This window comes from Talpa europaea (assembly GCF_964194135.1).
Source record: "Talpa europaea genome assembly, chromosome: 4".
Taxonomy (NCBI): Eukaryota; Metazoa; Chordata; class Mammalia; order Eulipotyphla; family Talpidae; genus Talpa; species Talpa europaea.
The window spans coordinates 100858531-100879037 of NC_140070.1; the positions used below are offsets into that span (position 1 = coordinate 100858531).

General features: G+C 44.4%; 1 protein-coding gene across 1 annotated transcript in view; it reads left to right on the forward strand.

Annotated features, from left to right (window-relative positions):
• ARHGAP31 (Rho GTPase activating protein 31) overlaps positions 1-20014 on the forward strand; it is a gene marked incomplete at both ends in the record, with an annotated part of 95952 nt that extends 75938 nt beyond the window's left edge. Inside the window, 6 exons of the mRNA XM_084232244.1 lie at positions 2995-3193; positions 5480-5604; positions 8086-8148; positions 10041-10613; positions 14953-15230; positions 17609-20014. Coding sequence (XP_084088370.1) covers positions 2995-3193; positions 5480-5604; positions 8086-8148; positions 10041-10613; positions 14953-15230; positions 17609-20014 — 3644 coding nt within the window. The remainder of the gene's footprint in view (positions 1-2994; positions 3194-5479; positions 5605-8085; positions 8149-10040; positions 10614-14952; positions 15231-17608) is intronic.
• Positions 20015-20507: the final 493 nt, after the last annotated feature.

The window sequence follows — 20507 nt, forward strand, 5'->3', positions numbered from 1 at the left end:
GTGAAGCTGCCTACAGCCTCTGCAGCACTGGTTCCATCCCCAGCTGCTGGGCAAGGGTCCCACATGGTGTGCAGACCTCTCCTGCCTCCCGCTGCTCCCCTCAGCAGTGTATTTCATCACTCTGCCTGTTCTGCTCCCCGCTCTGGCTCTGGTGAATTATCTCACCATCCCGTGCTTCTGACTGTACCCAGTGCTTGTATAAATAAATAAATAAATCTTTAAAAAAAAAACATAAATATGTATGAAGCACCTCTTATGTGCCAGGCACTGTCCTAGACACAGACTATCTCAATATACAAAATGGCAAGACCTTGCCCTGCAGAGAGCCATGGTCTGGTTGGAAAGACAGGCAATAAATATGTTTAAAAATAAATACATTATCACTTCAAAGACAATAAACACCATGAAGAAAATATATAAGGGTAATGTGATGGCCAGCAACCAGGGGATATGATTTTAGTGCAAAGAGGTTATGGTGTCTGAGGAAGTGATCTTTGAACTGAGACCTGAATGATAAAAGGAACCGTTATGGGAGGATCTGCGGGACAAATGTTCCAAACTCAGAGAACAAGGAGGAAAAAAGCTCTGAGTTGGAAAGGACCTCAGCATTGCAGAAAGCAGACTAACGCCAGTGTGATCTCCAAAGTGGGGTGTCACACCCTGGTTGGTACCAAAGATCAGTTCTGAAGTATGGAAGAAACTTTAGAATTTTGTTTGTTTGTTTTTATTGTATACTTTGTAATTTCTATGATTTTGCATATATTTTATCTTACACATAATATAAACAATAGTGTGTATATCTACTTTACAAATATATACATTTTCTAATGGGAGTGAAGATGCAAAACATTTTTACTGTATACTGTATACTACCAGCAGATCAGTAGGTCGGTGGGCAAAGAGGAGAGAAAAAGCAAATGGAAGGTCCCAGTAGGTCATGCTCAGAGTTGGGTTTGTTCTCAGTGCTCTGGGAAAGCACTGAAGGATTTGAGCAGGTGAGGTGGGGGTGGGGGTTGTGAAGGATCTAAGCATTCTGGCTGCTGTGTGAAGGAGAGACTGAAAGGCAGCAAAACAGGAAGCAGAGGGCCAGCTCAGGCACTATGGCAGAAACCAGGTGGGAAGTCATGATAGCTTGGACTAGCATGTCAGTGGTGGAAAGGAGCAAAGTGACTAGATCCAGGATATATTTTAGAGGTACAGTTACAGGACTTGCTTATGGGTTTGATGGGGGTGAGGAGTACATCAAAGAAAGGAATGACAGTACGGTTTTGAGTTGGAGAAGATGGAAGACCTAGCTTAGAGGTGAGGAGCAGAAATCACTGTATTGAAATGTAAAACTAGAGCTGTCTATGAGACATCTAAGTAGAGATGATGTGCAGGCTTTCGGATACTAGGGCCTGGAATTTGGGAAACAGTAGGTGCTAAGGTGAAGTCTCCTGACCCTCCAGTGGATATTTTTACTAGTTGCTCCACAGTGATTTAATTTTTTAAATAAATAGATAACAAAATCATCAATAATCCAGAATCTTGAACAAATACTGAGAGTAAATTAAATTTAAATATATTAACCTCTTTTGGATTAAGTCAGAAAACTCAGTTAAAGTTAGAAACTTAATAAAAAGTTCTCAGGATGGCAGATTTACTTTATGGCCATCCTGCTGATTTATGAACATTCCATCCTCCCAGGAAACAACCCAGTGTCACTTACTGTCTCTGTTTTCTACAAGGTCATTTTTCAGTGGTTTTAGTTCTCTCCACCTGGAAAGGGTCCATGCTCTGTAGGGAAATAATGCCATCAAGGCAAGTTCTGTGCCACAAATGATTTCCTAGTCTCAGCTGGTCCAGATTATCCTTGAGTCTCCTCACATCTGAAGTTACAGAAAACTGGCAAGGTTGCCAAAGACTAAGACAAAAATTTAGCTCTCTTCTTTTTTTATTTATAAAATCAGGGATTCTCAACCTTGGACTGCTGAAATTTTTTGCTACATGATTCTTGTTGTGGATGCTGGCCTGTGCATTGTAGGGTATTTAGCAGCACCCTTAACTTCATTAGAAGCTAAGTACACTCACATACTTGTGTGTCTCCAGACATTGTCAAATGTCTCCAACCGGGTATATGTGTGCGTGTATGTATGAGGTGTATGAGGTGGAAAGGACCTCAGCACTGTCAAGCTATCACCAGCACTGCAGAATGGATTCAATTCTCGGCCAGGAAGCTGACCCATATGGTGTAGCAGACCTCTCCTGTCTCGCCCCCTGCTCCCCTCAGCAGTATATTTCAGAAAATCCACCTGTTCTGCTCCCCACTCTGTCTCTGGTGAATCCTCTCACCCCCACGCCTCTGGCCTACCTCCCGTTCTTGTATGCATAAATAAATAAAAATAAATCTTTAAAAAAAATCCAGAAGGAAGGGATTGGCTTATATATACTAGAAGACAACTGGGCTATGAGTAAAAAGTCACTTATCTTTAAGGAAACAGTATAGGCTGTAAAATGTCTTTTTACTGCAGAGACATAAGCTTACATGAAGTCTGAAAAGTACAGGTGCCAACCCTAAAATGTCTTGGAGCTTTTAAGAAGAGGGACAGTCTCCTGTTTTACCTAGCTGAATGAGGCTGCCTCTACAGCTCAACATACATTCCCCCTGACCAAAGCACTAGACAGATTTCTAGGACTGAAGACCCAGTGCTGTTCCTCTGGCCTATAGTAACTGCTCAGTAAATGTTTGATGAGTGAATGAGTGAGTGGAGTGAATGGTCTCTCTCTGAAAAGTACAAGAAGTGCAGGTTGCCTCCTACAGCTCTGTGTGCCTCCCGGTTAGTCTAGCCAAGAGGGTGGTCAGTTTTCGGTGTGCAGCCTCCACCCCAGAGCCCACCATGCCCAAGAGAAGCCCTCTGTGAGGAGGTCAAGAGCAGAAATAATGTGGTTGGGGGATCTGATTGGACCTGCTACACAATCTCCTCCCATGACTGAGCTCTTCTCTTCTCTTTATAGGAAACCGGCCCATCATGAAGAGTCTGACCTTGCCAGCCCTCTCCCTGCCCATGAAGCTGGTAAGCCTGGAGGAAGCTCAGGCCCGGAGCTTGGCTACTAACCATCCAGCTCGGAAGGAAAGACGGGAGAACAGCCTGCCTGAGATCGTCCCTCCCATGGGCACCCTTTTCCACACTGTCCTTGAGTTACCAGACAGCAAGTAGGTGACATTCGTTTAAGTTCTGGGAGATGTTTGGACGAAGGGGGACAAAGGAGGAAGTCATGTTCTCTCAGGCCATGGTGGCAGCATGGCTCAGTGGTTCAGTCTGGGTGGGATGTAAGGAAACATTCCAGAAGAGAAGGGAACTCTCTCTACCACTGCCCTCACCAGAGATCGATGACTTTGCTCACCACCCCAAAGTTATTAAGACCCTGATCCCCCATTTGAGATCTCTAGTACCATGATGGGGGTGAGGCTTGTAGGGTCAAGAGTCATGACTAAAATCCTTTATTACTTAGTTTAGACAAATAGGCTTGACATTTTCAAAAGGAAGTTTGCTAAAAACAAAACTTTGACCTCTACCCTTTCCTCTACCCCCATGGGACATTACCAAAAGAGGACAGAAGTGAATGGAGGACTGGGTGACAAATAATGCCATTCTAGAATGAGCACCTACGACATGCAGCACTGGGGACATACATCCCTAGTTTTCGTTCCTTCTTTCATGCTGGCCAGAGACCTCTGCCCTGCAGAACAATCCAAATGTCATTTTCATTCGTACAATACTTTCTTTGCTCATTTCTCCCTTTCACTTCCTCACACCCACCATAAAGAGGAGACAATGATCAAAGGAGGAGGCAGAGGTGGAGGAGCTGGGAGGCATCTCTCTATCGGAAAACATCATCCTTGCTGCTTGGTCAGTGAAAGATGCATAAAAACAGGTCCTCAGGGGCCTCCCTGGTGGCGCAAGGGGTTAAGACGCAACCTATGAAGCTATCTGCAGCCACTGCAGCATGAGTTCGATCCCCGGCCAGGGAGCAACCCACATGGCGCAACAGATCTCTCCTGACTCACCCACTGCTCCCCTCAGCAATGTATTTCAGTCAGTCTGCCTGTTCTGCTCCCCACTCCGTCTCTGGTGAATCCTCTCACCCTCCACACCTCTGGCCTGTACCCCAGTCCTTATGTACGTAAGTAAATAAATCTTAAAAAAAAAAAAAAAAAAAAAAAACCGGTCCTCAGAACTATGCCCGTGTCCTGACATGCTGGCTTCCTTTTGGGAGAGAGGAAGAATGCTGCCACATTGTGTAGCGATAGGGGCCGCCTGTCATGCTATGAGAGTGGTACAGCTGGAACTCATTTGGTGAGAAACCCCTTCATTTCCTGGAGTGTATGGATCACACTGTCATGAGACTGAACGGATTGTCCCACTCCTTAAATCCCTGGAAAGTAATTTCTACCCAGGGTTCAGTAAGAAGAGCACCTTGGGAGGATCATCAAGTACAGTTTCTCTATGCCTGCAATCACATCTGGGCTGTACCGTACTCGACGATATACTAGCTGCAAAATATACTTTAAGGCCAAGGGATTGAAATAAAGAGGCTAGATCCAAAAGAAACCACCAAGCACTGTAGATCTGTCTCTGATCACAAAAACACATGAGCTTGAGATGAGTATGCTCTGTGAGAAGTCTACAGAGAAGGTCCTTTGTGGAACCCACCCGTTGCAGGGTTTCATTCTGGATCTTTGTGGAAGCCAATGGCTAGGCCAAGCCGGAGAAGGGAAAGGCCTCTGTGGTGACCCCTGGTGGCACCAGGCTCTTTCCAGCCCCATCTAGCAATCTCCTGCTCCCGCCTCCTACTGAAAAAGCCTGGTACCAGAGCCACACCGACTGCCAACTGCCGTCTGTGTTTCTCCTCAATGATCACTGACCACACCCAGCGGCCTCCAATTCTCCCAAGCCACAATGTTTCCCAAGTTGCTTTCTCATCTATCTCCTCTGCCATCTATGAAAGTCTTCACCAGTCCTTTCCTGGCCTATGAATGTCTCAGCAGTGTGGCCGAAGTGCAAAGAACATAACTGGACTGAGGTCTATGGTCTTTTGTGTTTACTTTTGCAAAAAAAAATTGTTGTTTTTGAAAACCCAGGACTACAGTGCTTACCAGAATTCCCAGAATTATGTGGTTCCTTGTGGTCTGAGTCTCCCCACCGACCTCAATCCCTGCCCCATCCCTGCTTCTGTTTGCCCCCAACTCCCACCTCTAATAGCATATTTTTGCCCCTTCTCTGGGAAATGTGGCCCTTTGCTCTCACTTGTGGAAGCCTAGCTTAGCCAGCCCCAGCCTGGGTGAGAGACGGGCTCATCTTGGATTTTAGAGAGAAGGTTCTTCAAATGTCAGAGCCACTCATAACTAAGAACATGACTGAGGTATTCCTTCTCAATTTAAAAGTCCCAATGAAACAACTAGCTACCAAACTAATCCCTCGTTGCTTTGTTCTTTTAGAAGAAAGCTCTCCAGTAAATCAAAGAAGTGGAAATCAATATTCAACCTGGGACGTTCTGGATCAGACTCGAAATCAAAGCTAAGTAGAAATGGCAGCGTGTTTGTGAGAGGACAAAGGCTCTCAGGTAAGAATCAACAGAATAAAAAAAAAAATTTTTCCCCCAACTCTACTTCCTAAGTCTTTGATTTGGTCACATCAGACTCACTAGGTAGTTTTTATTTTAGATATCTAAAAAAGGTGGCAAAAATCTTACACAGAGAACCTTAAGCGCTTCACATGCTTCCCTAAATGTTAACATTTTACACAACAGTAATATGATGATCAAAGTCAGAAAATTAACAGACCATACTCATCTCTGACCAGTGGCCCCACTAATATCCATCTCTGGTCCAGTATCCGGTCTAGGAACCCACATTACATTTAGTAGTCCTGCCTCCTTCGTCACTGCCAACCTAGCACAGTTCCTCAGCCTTCTTTTTTTTTTTTTTTTTTTTAAGATTTATTTATTTATTTATTTATACAAGCACTGGGTACTGTCAGAAGCGCGGGAGGGTGAGAGAATTCACTAGAGCCAGAGCAGGGAGTAGAACAGGCAGAGTGACGAAATACACTGCTGAGGGGAGCAGCGGGCGGCAGGAGAGGTCTGTGCGCCATGTGGGACCCTCGCCCCGGGGTCGGGAATCAAATCAGCGCTGCAGAGGCTGTGGGCAGCTTCGCAGCCCAGCGCTCAACCGCTGTGCCACCAGGGGAGGCCCTTCCTCAGCCTTTTTGACCATGACACTTTGGAAGAGTACTGGCCATTTATTTCCTAGAGTATATTGCTCATTTGTCTGATGTTTTCTCATGATCAGATTGAGGTTATGAGTGTTTTGCTGCCAGTATCTTACTGCTGGTGATGTTAACTTTGATTACTTGCTTGTAGTGCTGTCTACAAGGTTTTGCCCTTGTGAAATCACTATTTCTTCCTTTACAACTATTAAGTATCTTGAGGGAAATATTTGGAGACAATGCAAATATCCTGTTGCTCATCATACTTTCATCCATGGATTGCAGCACCCATCAGTGCTTCCTGCCATTGTATTACTGTGGTGTTTGCCAGGGAATCATTTTCTATTTCCATCATTCTCTCTACATTTATCAATTGAACTCCACTATAAACAAGTATGTCCCTGGGGCCTCCCCTGGTGACTCAGGAGGTTGAGCGCAGCACTGTGAAGCTGTCCACAGTCTCTGCAGTGCCGGTTCGATCCCGGCTGGCCTGCATGGGTCCCACATGGCGAGCAGACCTCTCCTGTCTCGCCCACTGCTCCCCTCAGCAGTGTATTTCATCAGTCTGCCTGTTCTGTTTCCCGCTGTCTCTGGTGAATCCTCTCACCCTCCCACACATCTGGCCTGTACCCTGGTTCTTGTATAAATAAGTAAATAAATCTTTAAAAAAAAAAAAAAAGAAGTTATGTTCCTTCTTCCCCACAGTCATGGTCATGATTTTTAAATGAGAATGGTGTCCTGTGGAAATTATATCTGCATATTAATAGCAACTTATGCTAGAAGGAATTGAGGGTAACACTGCACAATGGGGAATATAACATTGCAACAGAAAGGGAAACCCAAAGAAATATACCACAATGACCTAATGTTATAGATTGAAGCATGATTTTTGAAAGGGGAAGTAGTTACGAAAACAGTTGTAAGAGGTAAATGTACAAATGCAATGAGAAAATCTTGATTGGATCCTACTTTAGGGGAAAAAAAGGGGAGAATTTGAGGTGAGTCATAGCTGGCAAGAAACTCCTGATATGGTAATAACAGATTTGCTTAAGCACAACAAAGAGAGAATTTAAATTACAGAATCAGTGATACAACAAAAGAGCTTCACCAAGTAATGAAAAATCAAAAACAATAGAACAAAGCAAATCAGAAAAAATGAAATAAATGATCTGCCGTGGTCTTAATTTAGGAAGATTTCCACCCCCATGTGGTTTTCCAAGGTGCGGGATCAAAAGGCAGTAAACTCACAGCCTGCACAGGGTGTTCCTGGCCAGAGTTTCTGAGCAAGGATGTACCACCAAATTGCCCACAGAGCAGTTCAAACCCACAGCAACTTTGCCTCAGGATGTCTGTGGTGAAGTGTGGGTTTTCAAAACTCCCCAGGTGATATGCAGTCAGGGTTAAAAACCACTGGTCTAAGGCCTTGTGAGTAAACTAATTATAGATCACCAAACTGGCTAAACATTGATGGGACACAGAAGTGAAATGAAAGAACCATCGGAGGCAATACCAGTGATTCTCTGTGACCTTGACTGTTGCTTGAGTGGTTGTTTTTCACTAGGAGAGAACAGCTGGAACCCTAGACAAAATGGCAATTTACTTTTATCTGTAGTATGTTAAATAAAACTGATCTACAGATGTCCTGGTTTTATAAGATTAATCCCATTAAGAAAGTAAAAACATTCAGGGTGGAGTGGGGGGATAGTTTCCAAGGGGAAGATTATAAATATTTGAAAAACTTTTCCTAAAGTTTTTGTATATTTACAGCCTGACCTATGTTCTGAACACTTACTCTCAATATGCATTCATCAGGGATTGTTTTTTCTTTCGTCTCTAGTGGAAAAGGCGACTATCCGACCAGCGAAAAGCATGGATTCACTGTGCTCAGTTCCTGTGGAAGGTGAGATTTTAATTAGGTTCCGAATTGGGTAGTACAATTGTAGACAGCTCCCTCACCAGATTTGTCTTCATAGAAAACTGACAGGTCTTCATATTGCCACTCATTACCACACACCATCCCCCAGGCCCACATCTCTCCCTAATCTTTCCTGAACTCAAGAGTTTCACTAGGCCCCCACATTAACCTCCCTTACTTTACTGCAGATTGAGGTGTCTTTCTCCAGTCTTCCCCTAACTACAGCAGGAAGCAACAGCTACTTTACCTTCAAACCTGAACCAGGTAAAAGATCAACACCAGAAAACCAAGGCAAAAGAGACTTCCCTCTTGAGCATCAAAAAGAGTCTAACACTCTTTTTGGTTTATACCTCAGAGTTTTGAGCCTAGAGGCTTGTGTGTCTTGAATTTGGGTGTTCCCATAGGTATTAGCTTCATAGTACTTATCAAGGCATGATTGGGGTTGGTAAGATCCATACATGTATCCATCCATCCATTCATCAATAAACAGTGGCCAGTAACTCCATGCCAGGCATGTGTAAACTACAACATCCCATGTCAGAGTTGATGTGCGTATATATGCATGCAGGTGACACCTGCCACCAAAATCAAACCCCACCACGTTGGTTCTCATAGCTTTGACCTTCAAGCTGACATGCCTGAACCTCTTGCTTCTATTTTTGTTAAACAACCAACAAGCACTGTTATAAGATACAGGGCTTCCATATCAGCATATTTTATCCCAAGCCTTTCTAACTCTTTTAATACAAAACATTTTTTTTTCCTTTGATAAATGAGCCAGCCAGAAACAATGTAGAAGTCTTTAGAACAACCTTTTAAAAACCTGTAAAATACTCAGTGAGCACTTTTTTTAAGCAAACTCAGAATTTTTTTTTTTTTTGCATTTTCTCATCTTTATATTCATCTTTTTGTTTTGGTTTTGAAACCCTTGGGAGAGTTCCTGCCCAGTTTTGCAGGATTTAATACTTCAAAATCTAGGTCACAATCTCCATGGGTGTTGAGGAGGGAATTTTAATGTTTCTGAGTCTCTGTTTCCTCATGTGTTAAAGAACCTAATTACACTTCCTCTACAATGATCATAAGATTTTAAACATCATGTCACATAAAATGCCCAGCATCATGCTTAGTACCTAGATGGAAATTCTTCTCCAGACCCCTGACAACTCATTTGTCACCTCTCAGCTGTTTCATGGAAATTTCCTTTTGTTTCTTTTCTCAAACAGATTTTTCTCTTTTTTGCCTTCACTTCTAAGTCAGTCAGGAACTTGTTCTTCAGAATTATCTTTTCTGACATTTAGTTAATTTACATTTCTAGTTCCTCATCCTCTGAATCAGCAGGAAGAAGCCTGGGAAAAGAGAAAGGTCTAACTGAGAACAGCATTTGTTTCCCTGCTGGAAAATCAAAACCCGATTTGGGTTTATCTGCCAAAGAAGACTTAAAACACTAAGTTTAAAACAAAATTCTGTTACTTTGCCCTTTCTGTCTTTTTCATTTTGAGCAAATATCATTCTACCCTCTCTCATCCACCTTTTATTTTTTTATGATCTGTATTTAATGCTTGGAGGATGGCAGCTCTATTGAACAATCTTAGGAGTGGCCTTCTTTTAGAAAATGCTCTACCTGCAAAGTTGCAAATGGATACATATGACACAACAGCAGTTGATCCTACCAAGGCATCATGACAAATTCTGTGCACATGAGAAGATGCTTCAAATGTTCATCAAATGTTCACGTTCCTGTCTTTTTTATGACCATGGTCTTATTAGAATGCTAAGCCTTTCTAATCATCAAGCATGCGTGCCTGCCCATATTGGGAGGCTGTGAGTTGTGTGACTTCCCAGGCTGCTGACCATGTGATTGTTTACTTTTTCCTTAGGAAAAGAAACAAAAGGAAATTTCAATCGAACAGTCACCACGGGTGGATTTTTTATTCCAGCTGGGAAAATGCACTCAGCCAGTACTGGCAGTTCTTGTGACCTCAGCAAGCAGGAGGTTGAATGGGGTCCACAGGGGATGCCGGCAGGGGCTGAGGGAGGCTTTGACATGAGCAGTGACCGAAACCAACTCCAGGGCACTCAGGCCCGGCCCCCACCTGAGCAGCTGAAGGTTTTCCGACCCATTGAGGATCCCGAAGGCGAGCAAACAGCCCCGAAGATGCTGGGCATGTTCTACACCTCCAATGACAGTTCTAGCAAATCTGTATTCACCAGCAGCCTCTTCCAGATGGAGCCCTCGCCCCGTCACCAACGCAAGGCCCTGAACATCTCCGAGCCCTTTGCTGTGTCCGTGCCACTCCGTGTGTCAGCTGTCATCAGCACCAACAGTACCCCATGCAGAACACCCCCAAAGGAACTGCAGTCTCTTTCCAGCCTAGAAGAGTTTTCTTTCCAAGGGCCAGAGAGTGGAGGTTGGCCTGAAGAGGAGAAGCCACCAGTAGCTGAGACTTCAGGTAAAGCAAGAGAGAAAAGGTTTCTGTCCTTTGCAAGAGATGAAAAACCAGACTTAGACTTGCTTCCCTTGAGTCTGTAAGACAGTGTAGGGATGTGGCTAAGACTGGGTTCAGGAGCCAGACTTCCTGGGTACAAGTCCAGGCTCAGCCATTTTTCTGTACAATTGCGCCTTCTTCATGTTTGTTGTGAATATTATGTTAATACATGTAAAGCTCCCAGAACAGTATCCAATACATAGTAAGTACTTAGTAAATGTTATCATTAATTTATTATTACTCACACAGTGAGGGCAAAGGAGGAAAAGCACACAGAATGAAATGCAGAGCTGCAATTGGTGATTCAAATTTTCCAGACACAACTTCTCTCCATCCATTCAGCCTTCATTTCAATCTCCCATCTGCAGAGAGTATGGCTAGCAGCCCTAGCGTGAAAAAGAGCATCTTTTTCCCAAAGTCTTTGTCAAATGCAGTGAGGTCTCTGATTGGACCTCCTTTGGTCACATGTTCAGCCTTCAGCCATTATTGCCAGGCTAATAGGCTTCTAAGATGGGCTAAATTTGAGTCTTTGAGCAATTTCTAGAGTGAGGTTCTGTGGTTGGTTTTGTTTTTTTTTTTTAAGATTTATTTATTCATTTATACAAGAGCTGGGGTACAGGCCAGATTCGCAGGAGGGTGAGAGACAGAGCAGGGAACAGAACAGGCAGACTGACGAAATACACTGCTGAGGGGAGCAATGGGCGAGACAGGAGAGGTCTGCTGCGCCATGTAATACCCTCACCAGCCAGCCGAGATCGAACCAGCACTGCAGAGGCTGTGGACAGCTTCACAGCACTGCGCTCAATCGCCTGTGCCACCAGGGGAGGCCCAGTTCTGTGGGCCCAGTTCTTAACCTCTGGTGGCCCAAGGGGTTAAGCACCACACTGTGAAGCAATCCGAAGCCTCTGCAGCACGAGTTCAATCCCCGGTCGGTCAGGGAGCAACCCACATGGCGCAGCAGCAGACCTCTCCTGTCTCACCTGCTGCTCCCCTCAGCAGTGTATTTCACTCAGTCTGTCTGTTCTCTTCCCTACTCTGTCACTGGTGAGTCCTGTCACCCTCCACATCTTTGGCCTGCACCCCAGCTCTTGTATGCATAAATAAATAAATCTTTAAAAAATAAAAGTAGAGAGAACCAACCTCAAAGAAAAGGATAACTGACAAACTATAGGAAATATGAATCTACCTGTAAAAATTGGTTTTGTCCTGTTATTTCTATAACCAGGAGCAAACTTATCTCACAAACCAATGTTTCTACTAGTTAAGGTATAGACCAAGCTACTGTAACAGAGAACAAAAACCCAATAAATCAACAAGACGGAAGCTGATTTCTATCTTAAATAGCCATCCACAGGTAGGTATCTGTGCTCTGGGAGAACCTCTGGGGCCACAGGTTCCTTCAGCCGCCCTCCAGAGGTGTTCCTTCCTGCATGGTCAAAGCGGATTCAAAACTTCCGTAGCCACATTCCTGCCTGTAGGAAGGGGACCAGGGAAGGCAGCCAAGCAACTGCCCCTTAAGGATGGACCCATTTATCCTAAATAAATAGCTGCACAAGTGCAACATGTGTAAGTATATCACGGCATTATTCGTACTAGCAAAAGACTGGAAACCCAAATATGTGTCTTTAGGAGACAGACCGAATCCCTAGGATGCAGCCACACGATTGAATCCCTGGCATCTATAGCCCTATGTGCCTTTAAACTCAGTATTGCCTTAAATTCCGTATTTCCTTAAACTTCAGAGCATTTCTGGGGAAGCTAGTGGGGGGCAGTTTCTGTATGCACAGAAAGCCTCCTATCTCAAGTGTCTGCCTTGTGTTTCTGATTTTCTGCCTCAGGGCTTTTCTGAAAAGAGGCTCTCACAGAGCCCTTGCTCAGGCTAGCCCAAAAGTGTGGAAATTTACTAGATCAGCCCTCCACTTATAGGAGATGGGGATCATTGATTAGTGACCCAGCCTCCCACCATTTGGAGAAATAGTTGTGGAACTATTGTTACTCATGGTTCCTCAGAGGTTCACCAGGGATTTAGTTCTGGTGTTTCACTCTAACCAGCTCAGTAAATATTCTTTATTGAATTTTCCTCCATCACTGTCTCTCCTTCTCACCTGCATCCTGAAACCACCTTCCACAAAACACACCTGCTTCTAGAACCTTGGCTCAGCTCTACTTTGAGAGAAACTCAAACTAGGGCACATGCTAAAGAATATTAATCTCTGTATATACTAATTTGGCATAAATTTCAAGATAAATTGTTGAGTGAAGAATTGCAAAGTATACAACAGTATATATCATATGTTATATTTTCTGTAATAAAGATGAGAAATAAATACATATAATTATCTGCTTGTGCATGCAAAAATGAACAATGGCAGAATAAACCAGAAATTAACAGAGTAATTATCCATTAGGGACAATACGAATGTGGAACAGAATGGAAACAACTGGGAAGAAAGCAGTTGCTTTCTGAGTTTTTCATACACTTTTAACTTTTGAACCCTGTGTATCCTATGTATTTAGAATAATCTCTACATATTTAAAAATTAAATTAAATTTCAAAATTATCCTGCTAAGTAATGGGCAAAGGAAGATAATCAATTCTGAGTTGTTAATAGTTCAGACATCCCTGGGCCCAACGGATTTAGAAGATCAGCATCATTGTGAGACTCTTTGATTTAAACCACCAGCAGAGCCAGTGGTGGTGAGCAGTACTCATTCTTAATAACTTTTCTGAGTTTGCAGCGAAATAAGACAGAAAGAAAAAGAAAAATACCGTATGGTCTCACTCATAGCAGGAATCTAGAAAACCTAAATAAGGGACCAGGAAAAAGAATAGCTATAACAAAGAAAAAAATAAAAATCAACAAACAACTATGAACCAGAGACACACTATGGGGGGGAGGGGATAGGAGGGATTGGGGTCAAAATAAGGGGGTTGCAATTGTATGGGGAATATAAAAATAAAAATTTAAATAAAAAAATAAATGTTCTGAGTTTGTACTGTATGTCAGGCACCTTACTGCTTTGCCTCCATTATCTACCGTGTCCTCACAATATTCCTATATTATTACATATCATTTAATACTGTGGTACCAAGATTATAAGATTAAGAAACTAGAATTTGAATTCAGGTTTTATTAATTCCATTATAATTAACTATAATTAATTTTAATCTGCTATGCACCAATCACTATCTTAGGTCCTAAGTCTTTATTCTATACTGTGGAAACAGCCTTATACAATGTAATGGGGCCTCTTTGTACAAAGCGGTAGAGGCCAAACTTGAGGTTGGCTTCCCTCTCTCCTGCCAGGTAGATGCTTAAGATTAGAGGTTTATCACTTTAGACATATCCAAGTTAATGTGTAGATAACCTTTGGGAAGATTCATACAGGAAGTTGTCAATCATAATCAAAATACAACCGGAGGCAATAAGCTTGACTTTTCAGGGTCTGAATTTATTTACTTATCTGTGAAGTGAAAGAATGGATTAAAGTAAGTTTTCTCAGTCTTCACATTATTGACATTTTGGGCTGGGTAATTCTTTACTGTGGGGAGTTACATGATGCTTTGTTAGATATCTAGCAGTATCTCTGGCTTCTACCTACAGCATGCCAGTAGCCACCACCACCTCCACTCCCACCTCCACCCAGCTGTGATGCCAAAAATGCCTCCAGACATTGGCAGATGTCTTCTGTGAAGGGAAGGAGCAATATGTCCCCCAGTTAAGAAACAATGAACAAGATGGGCCTCCCCGGTGGCGCAGCGGTTGAGCACTGGGTTGCGAAGCTGCCCGCGGCCTCTGCGGCGCCGGTTCAATCCCCGGCTGCTCCCCAGCCACCAGAGGAGGGTCCCGCATGGCGCGCAAACCTCTCCTGCTGCCCGCTGCTCCCCTCAGCAGTGTACTTTGGTCCTTCTGCCTGCTCTGCTCCCAGCTCTGGCTCTGGTGAATTCTCTCACCCTCCCACGCTTCTGACTGTACCCAGTGCATGTATAAACAAACAAACAAACAAACAAATAAATAAATTACATGCCTCTATAAAAAAAAAAAAAAGAAAGAAAGAAAAAGAAACAATGAACAAGATGGTGTTCAGGGTCTCTCTCATCTCTGAAATTCTATGACTCTGGGATCTGAGGACGGGGCATTGCTAGGATTGCTAGAGTAAAGAATGTGAAGGGGCAACAAACTGGGAGGGTTCTCTCCCTCTTTGTGAAGCAGGACTACTCATTATAGTTATCCTGCTGGGAAGGGAGTGCATGGAGCACAGTGGAATCTCCTTCAATTTATCACTCTCATCCTCATTGCAGCATCTGCACCTAAGAAGGTGTCTCCAGAAGATGCCAAACCAGTATCTGAAGCAGTGAGGACAGTGGAATGCAGCAAAGGCCTTCCTTTGGAGCCAGACACCCAACTGGAGAAGAAAACCTCAGAAATCCTCATGGACTCTCAACATTCAACTGAATTAGAAAAGAGGCTGAATCCAGAGAAGGCGGTGAAGGAGGGAGGAGAGGCTGACCAGACAGAGTCCGGTGCTCCACAGGAGAGCCCCAAGGCCAGAACTGAAGCAGTGTTTCCCCATGAGATGGTAAGATTGACTCGTTACCCAGAGCAGCCAGCAAAGTCCTTTTTTCCCCAAGAGCTCTTGGTACATCTTCTGGTAGATTATTTTTGCTTTTTAATAACCAGTTTCTGCTACAGAAAAGTTAAGAGACAACATTTTAATCAGATCTGGGATTTATCTTGCAGTAGACTTTTCAGAGGTCTTGGTAATAGGAAGGAACTGTCTAGCTCAGATTCCTTAGACAGACTCAACTCTAAATATCTCTGACCTGAATTCACATGCCCTTGGAATATAATGACATTCAATCCTAGAAGCAGCACAAAACATACATATTATGCACTAGTCCCAAATAGAATGACCATTTATGAAATCCAGGTCTCTTCCAAATATCCTGGATAGACAATTATCTGTGTTTGTTTGTTAAATTTCTGAAAGCTATCCAGGATCCAATCTTTCCTCCTATGGTTTCTAGAGAAGTTAAAATGTGGTGTGAGAGTTCACTTCCCCTCTTCTACTTTTTAGAGGTGGAATTAATTGTTCAAGATTTTATGAGATGTATTTGCATAGGATGAAGGTGTGAGGAGGTTTTCTAGGGATATCCAGAGAAGTAGCTAACATTTGTGAGGCAGCTCTGTGACCTGGAGGAGTGTGCCAAATGGGAAATGGAAGATTTTGTCTCTAACTTGCTTCCAAGGCCTTGGTTTCCAGAATATGCACAAAATACCCAAAAGACCCAGGAGTTAGAACAATGCATGGGTGCCACAGTGTCCTCAGGAACACTGAATAAAGGCTCCTGTAAGACTTTTGCATTATAACTTCCAGTAAGAGAATTCATAGTAAAGCCACAATGAGACAGCATTTCACAACCAATGACACGGTACTTTAAAAAACCTAGTGGACATATTAAAAAGACCTCCAACAAGAAGTGCTGGAGATAAAAAAGGAACTCTGTTGCACTGTTAGTATAGATGTAAATTGGTGTAAGTAACCATTATGGAAAACAATCTGGATTTGCCTTAAAAAAGTAAAAATGGAAATACTGTATGACCCAGCAATCCCACTCTTGGGCATCTATCTAAACAACATGAAATGATCACCACAAAAAAAGTCTACGTTTCACAATGTTCACAGCAACATTATTTGCAATAAGTAGGATACAGAAGCAGCTTAAATATCTACCAGCAGATGATCAGATGAAGAGGATAGAGTATTTCCATACTATAGAATACTACTCCGCCATAAGATAAGTGAAATGCAGCCATTTTCAACAAAATGGATGAAGAGTGGAGAATTTTGTGTAATAAAGCAAATCAGAACCACATAAACAAATACCGGACATTTACACGGCACACAATTCGGTAATGTGAAATACTTTCAACAACTAGGAGGCATCAACAAACACGAGGCCTCTGAGGTTAAGAGGGAGGAGAGAAGGAAACAGACAAGGGACATAGGAATGGTGGTGGTGGGGAAATAATAAAGAAAAGGAAAAAAATGGTTGTTGTAAAAAAGTAGACAAGGAAAAAATTAATTTTTAATTGTCCCATCCAAATCATTAACAGAACCCCTGTTTTGTGCAATTTATTTTTTAAAAACGTGAAGATGAAAAAATGAAAGTTATCAGATTCATGCATTTGTTCCTTATGTAACAAAAAGTGTGAGTAGGTGTGGAGAGAAAGAATAGAACAGAAAAGAAAAAAACAACACCTACTTCGTGCCAAGCACTCTGCTGAGCACTCTATCGCTGTGTGTGCAAGAAGGTCACTGTTCCAGGCTTCTTGGAGGCTGGCAAGAAATGATGCTAAGTTGGCAGCAGGTCACACTTCTCAGAAAAGCCTGCACACCATTTTCAGATGTTGAGTATTTTTTCCTTTGGTCATAAGAAAATGCTGTATTTATTTATTTAGAAAGCAGATGGCAGGGCAACATTTTCATGCCTTGGGGAGGCTCTCATTCTTGTGAGCCACCCATAAAGATGAGGTTAAGTGAGACCAGGGGGTTTGTTTGTTTTATGAGGCAACAGTGCACAGGGATTAAGTACTTATGTTCTGGTGTAGACAGAGATGGATTTCAAGCCTGGTCTGTTGCTATGTGACTTGGATAAAAATTTAAATCTGTTTGAACACAGGTCTCCTCATTTCTAAAATGAAAGTTAATTATAGTATTTATCTCTTAGGGTTGGTGGAAAAATTAAACAAGAAAACAGAGTTTGAGTATGTTTTGCCACATGGTAAACACTGAATACACACCCAGTTATAAATGCAGAATTCCTTATTTGCAGGGTAGTGCAGCCTAGTACAGCTCCTTTTTCTTCATTCCCACTGCAAAGCAGTGCAGATGCGAGCACTGAAAAAGTCTTTGGTACTAATACAATCAGTTTTTTTTTTCTTTTCTTTTTTCAGGATGAAGATGATCTAGCTAATGCCCTGATCTGGCCTGAGATTCAACAGGAGCTGAAAATCATTGAATCTGAGGAGGAGCTCTCCTCGGTACCACCGCCTCCTGTAAAGACCAGCCCAACGCAGACCCCTGAGCCCAGTCCTGGGACCTTGGTTTCCCCAGGGGCGCCCGGACACTTGCCTTGCGGCTCCGCCCCAGCTCCAGCCTCCGCCCTGCAGGGTGAGCGGGCGAGGGATCCTGCCCATCAGAGCACACAGGGGCCTTCTTCGGAGACCACCTGTGGCCTCCCCACCCCCGAACCGGACAAGGGCCGGCGCCCAGATCCCAGCTGCCTGGCTCCCTTGGAAATAGTTCCCTTTGAGACGGCCTCGCCACACGCAAGGGTGCAGGTGGGGGACCCAGGGAATCTCTCTCCTCTGCTCCCGCCTGCTCCTCCCCCTCCAACTCCCCTGGAGGAGGCACCCGCAGTCCTGCCTCCCAAGGACAGCCCTGAGAGAGAAGATGATGCTTCCAAGAACTTGAGGACAGACCCATCTATCGATCAGCTTAAGTGCAAAGGCAGCCCTGGGGTCCCCAGCCTTTGCCAGGGAGAAGACCCCTCTCCAGGACCAAGTGAAAAGCAAAATTCAAAGAATGCAGCTCCAGATGGAAAAGACTCTGGTTTTCCAAGCCCAACAAGGGTGGGCGACACCCGGCGACAAGGAGAGGGGGATGTGGCCCATTCAGTACAGGAGCCCTCCGACTGTGATGAAGACGACACTGTGACAGACATTGCCCAGCACGGCCTGGAGATGGTGGAACCCTGGGAGGAGCCCCAGTGGGTGACCAGTCCCCTTCACTCCCCCACCCTGAAGGATGTGCAAGAGGCCCAGATGCATAGCCTCCAGGGTCACCGATTAGAGAAGAGGCTTTCCCACAGGCCCAGCCTACGCCAGAGCCATTCCCTAGACAGCAAAACCACTGTCAATGACCAGTGGACTCTTGGGGGCCCGTCTTCTAGCAGCTGTGCTAATCTTGACACACAGAGGAATTCTGACCCTCTGCAGCCCTTGGCACCCAACAGGGAGATTACTGGATGCGATGAGAAAGTCTTGAGGTCCTTCAGGGAGTTCTCTGGCCTGAAAGGGACAGAAGCTCTTCCCTTCCAGAAGGGATCAGATGGTTTGCAGCCCAAACCAGCAGAAACCAGCCCTGTCAACCTAGCAGAGGGTAAGGAATCAGGCACGCACCTGGGGCACAGCAACCTTCAGATTGAGCAAGGTAGTGTACCGCAACCAGAGAGCAGCAAGGTGAGTTTACCTACCACACAGGACAGCACCTCGCCTGGAGCGCACCCCCCGAAGTTACAGCTGAAGAGCACTGAGTGTGGGCCCCTAAAAGGAAAAAACAGGCCTTCTTCCCTCAACTTGGACGCTGCCATCCCCATTACTGACCTCTTTCGGTTTGAGAATGTGGCCTCATTTGCTTCACCTGGAATGCAGCTCGCTGAGGCAGGAGACCCAAAGTTCACGTGGATGGCCTCACCTCACTGCAGAGTAGACCCCTGGAGGGTTTACTCCCAGGACACTCAGGACCTGGACATTGTTGCTCACGCCCTGACAGGCCGCCGTAACTCAGCTCCTGTGAGTGTGTCAGCTGTGAGAACCTCCTTCATGGTCAAAATGTGCCAGGCCAGGGCAGTGCCAGTCATCCCACCCAAGATTCAGTACACACAGATCCCACAGCCTCTACCCTCTCAGAGCACGGGGGAGAGTGGTGCTCAACCTCCGGACAGGGGCCAGGAGGAACCCAGCTCCACTAGTGGCACCTCTCGGAAACCTGCCAAAGACGATTCTGTCTCCTCCTTGGACAGCCCGAAGGAAGAGAAACCAAAGCAAGATATGGGAGCCCACGAGTCCTCGCCAATGGATGCCTCTGCACGCCACAAGTGCGAGGGGCCCATCCTTGCTCCAGACCCAGGACTGGCTAACTTGTCCACCCAGGATGCAGCAGTGCAATGCAGGAAGCGCACATCAGAGACAGAACCATTCGGGGACAACCTTTTTTCTTCAAAAATAGAACGACCATCAGGGGGTTCTAAGCCTTTCCACAGGTCAAGGCCAGGAAGACCTCAGAGCCTAATCTTATTTAGTCCTCCCTTCCCCATTATGGACCACCCACCCACCTCATCCACAGATTCCAAGGTCCTGCTGTCCCCTATCAGAAGTCCCACCCAAACAGTTTCCCCTGGTCTTCTTTGTGGGGAATTAGCTGAAAACACATGGGTCACACCAGAAGGAGTTACTCTTAGGAATAAAATGACCATCCCTAAGAATGGTCAGAGACTAGAGACCTCAACCAGCTGTTTTTACCAGCCCCAGCGGAGATCAGTGATTCTGGATGGAAGAAGTGGGAGGCAAATAGAATGACATCAGTTCACCTGCTGGTGTTTGACAGAAAGTCATGATTCATCTGGAAACTGTCACAGGGCCAACTTGTTATTATTCCAGACGCAAGTTATCCAAGTTTGGGCTTATTTTGACCTCTTCTTTCTTCGGCCTTTTGACCAATTATTAATTAGTTCATCTGTCAGAAGAAAGGTCAAGGGAAGCTCTCAGAGATGGAATTGAGTTGTATTTAGAGCAGGCAGAAGATCAGGCAAGGGAAGAAGATGCAGGGCTTGGGTTCAGTGAGATTTGGGGCTTATCCGTGAGTTGTGTTATTCCCCCATTACCGTTACCTATTACTGATGAGTATTGGCTATGATGTCTCCTGAAAGGAAAAGGCATCCTTTGCGCCTGTTGGAAACTGTCGCTATTGAGGTTGGAAGACTTCCTGTTTACTACATGCTTTCTGATGCTCTTTAAAGCATGTGTTCTTTTAGACCAGTTTTCTGACAAGCTTTGTAAAGGTGTACTATCC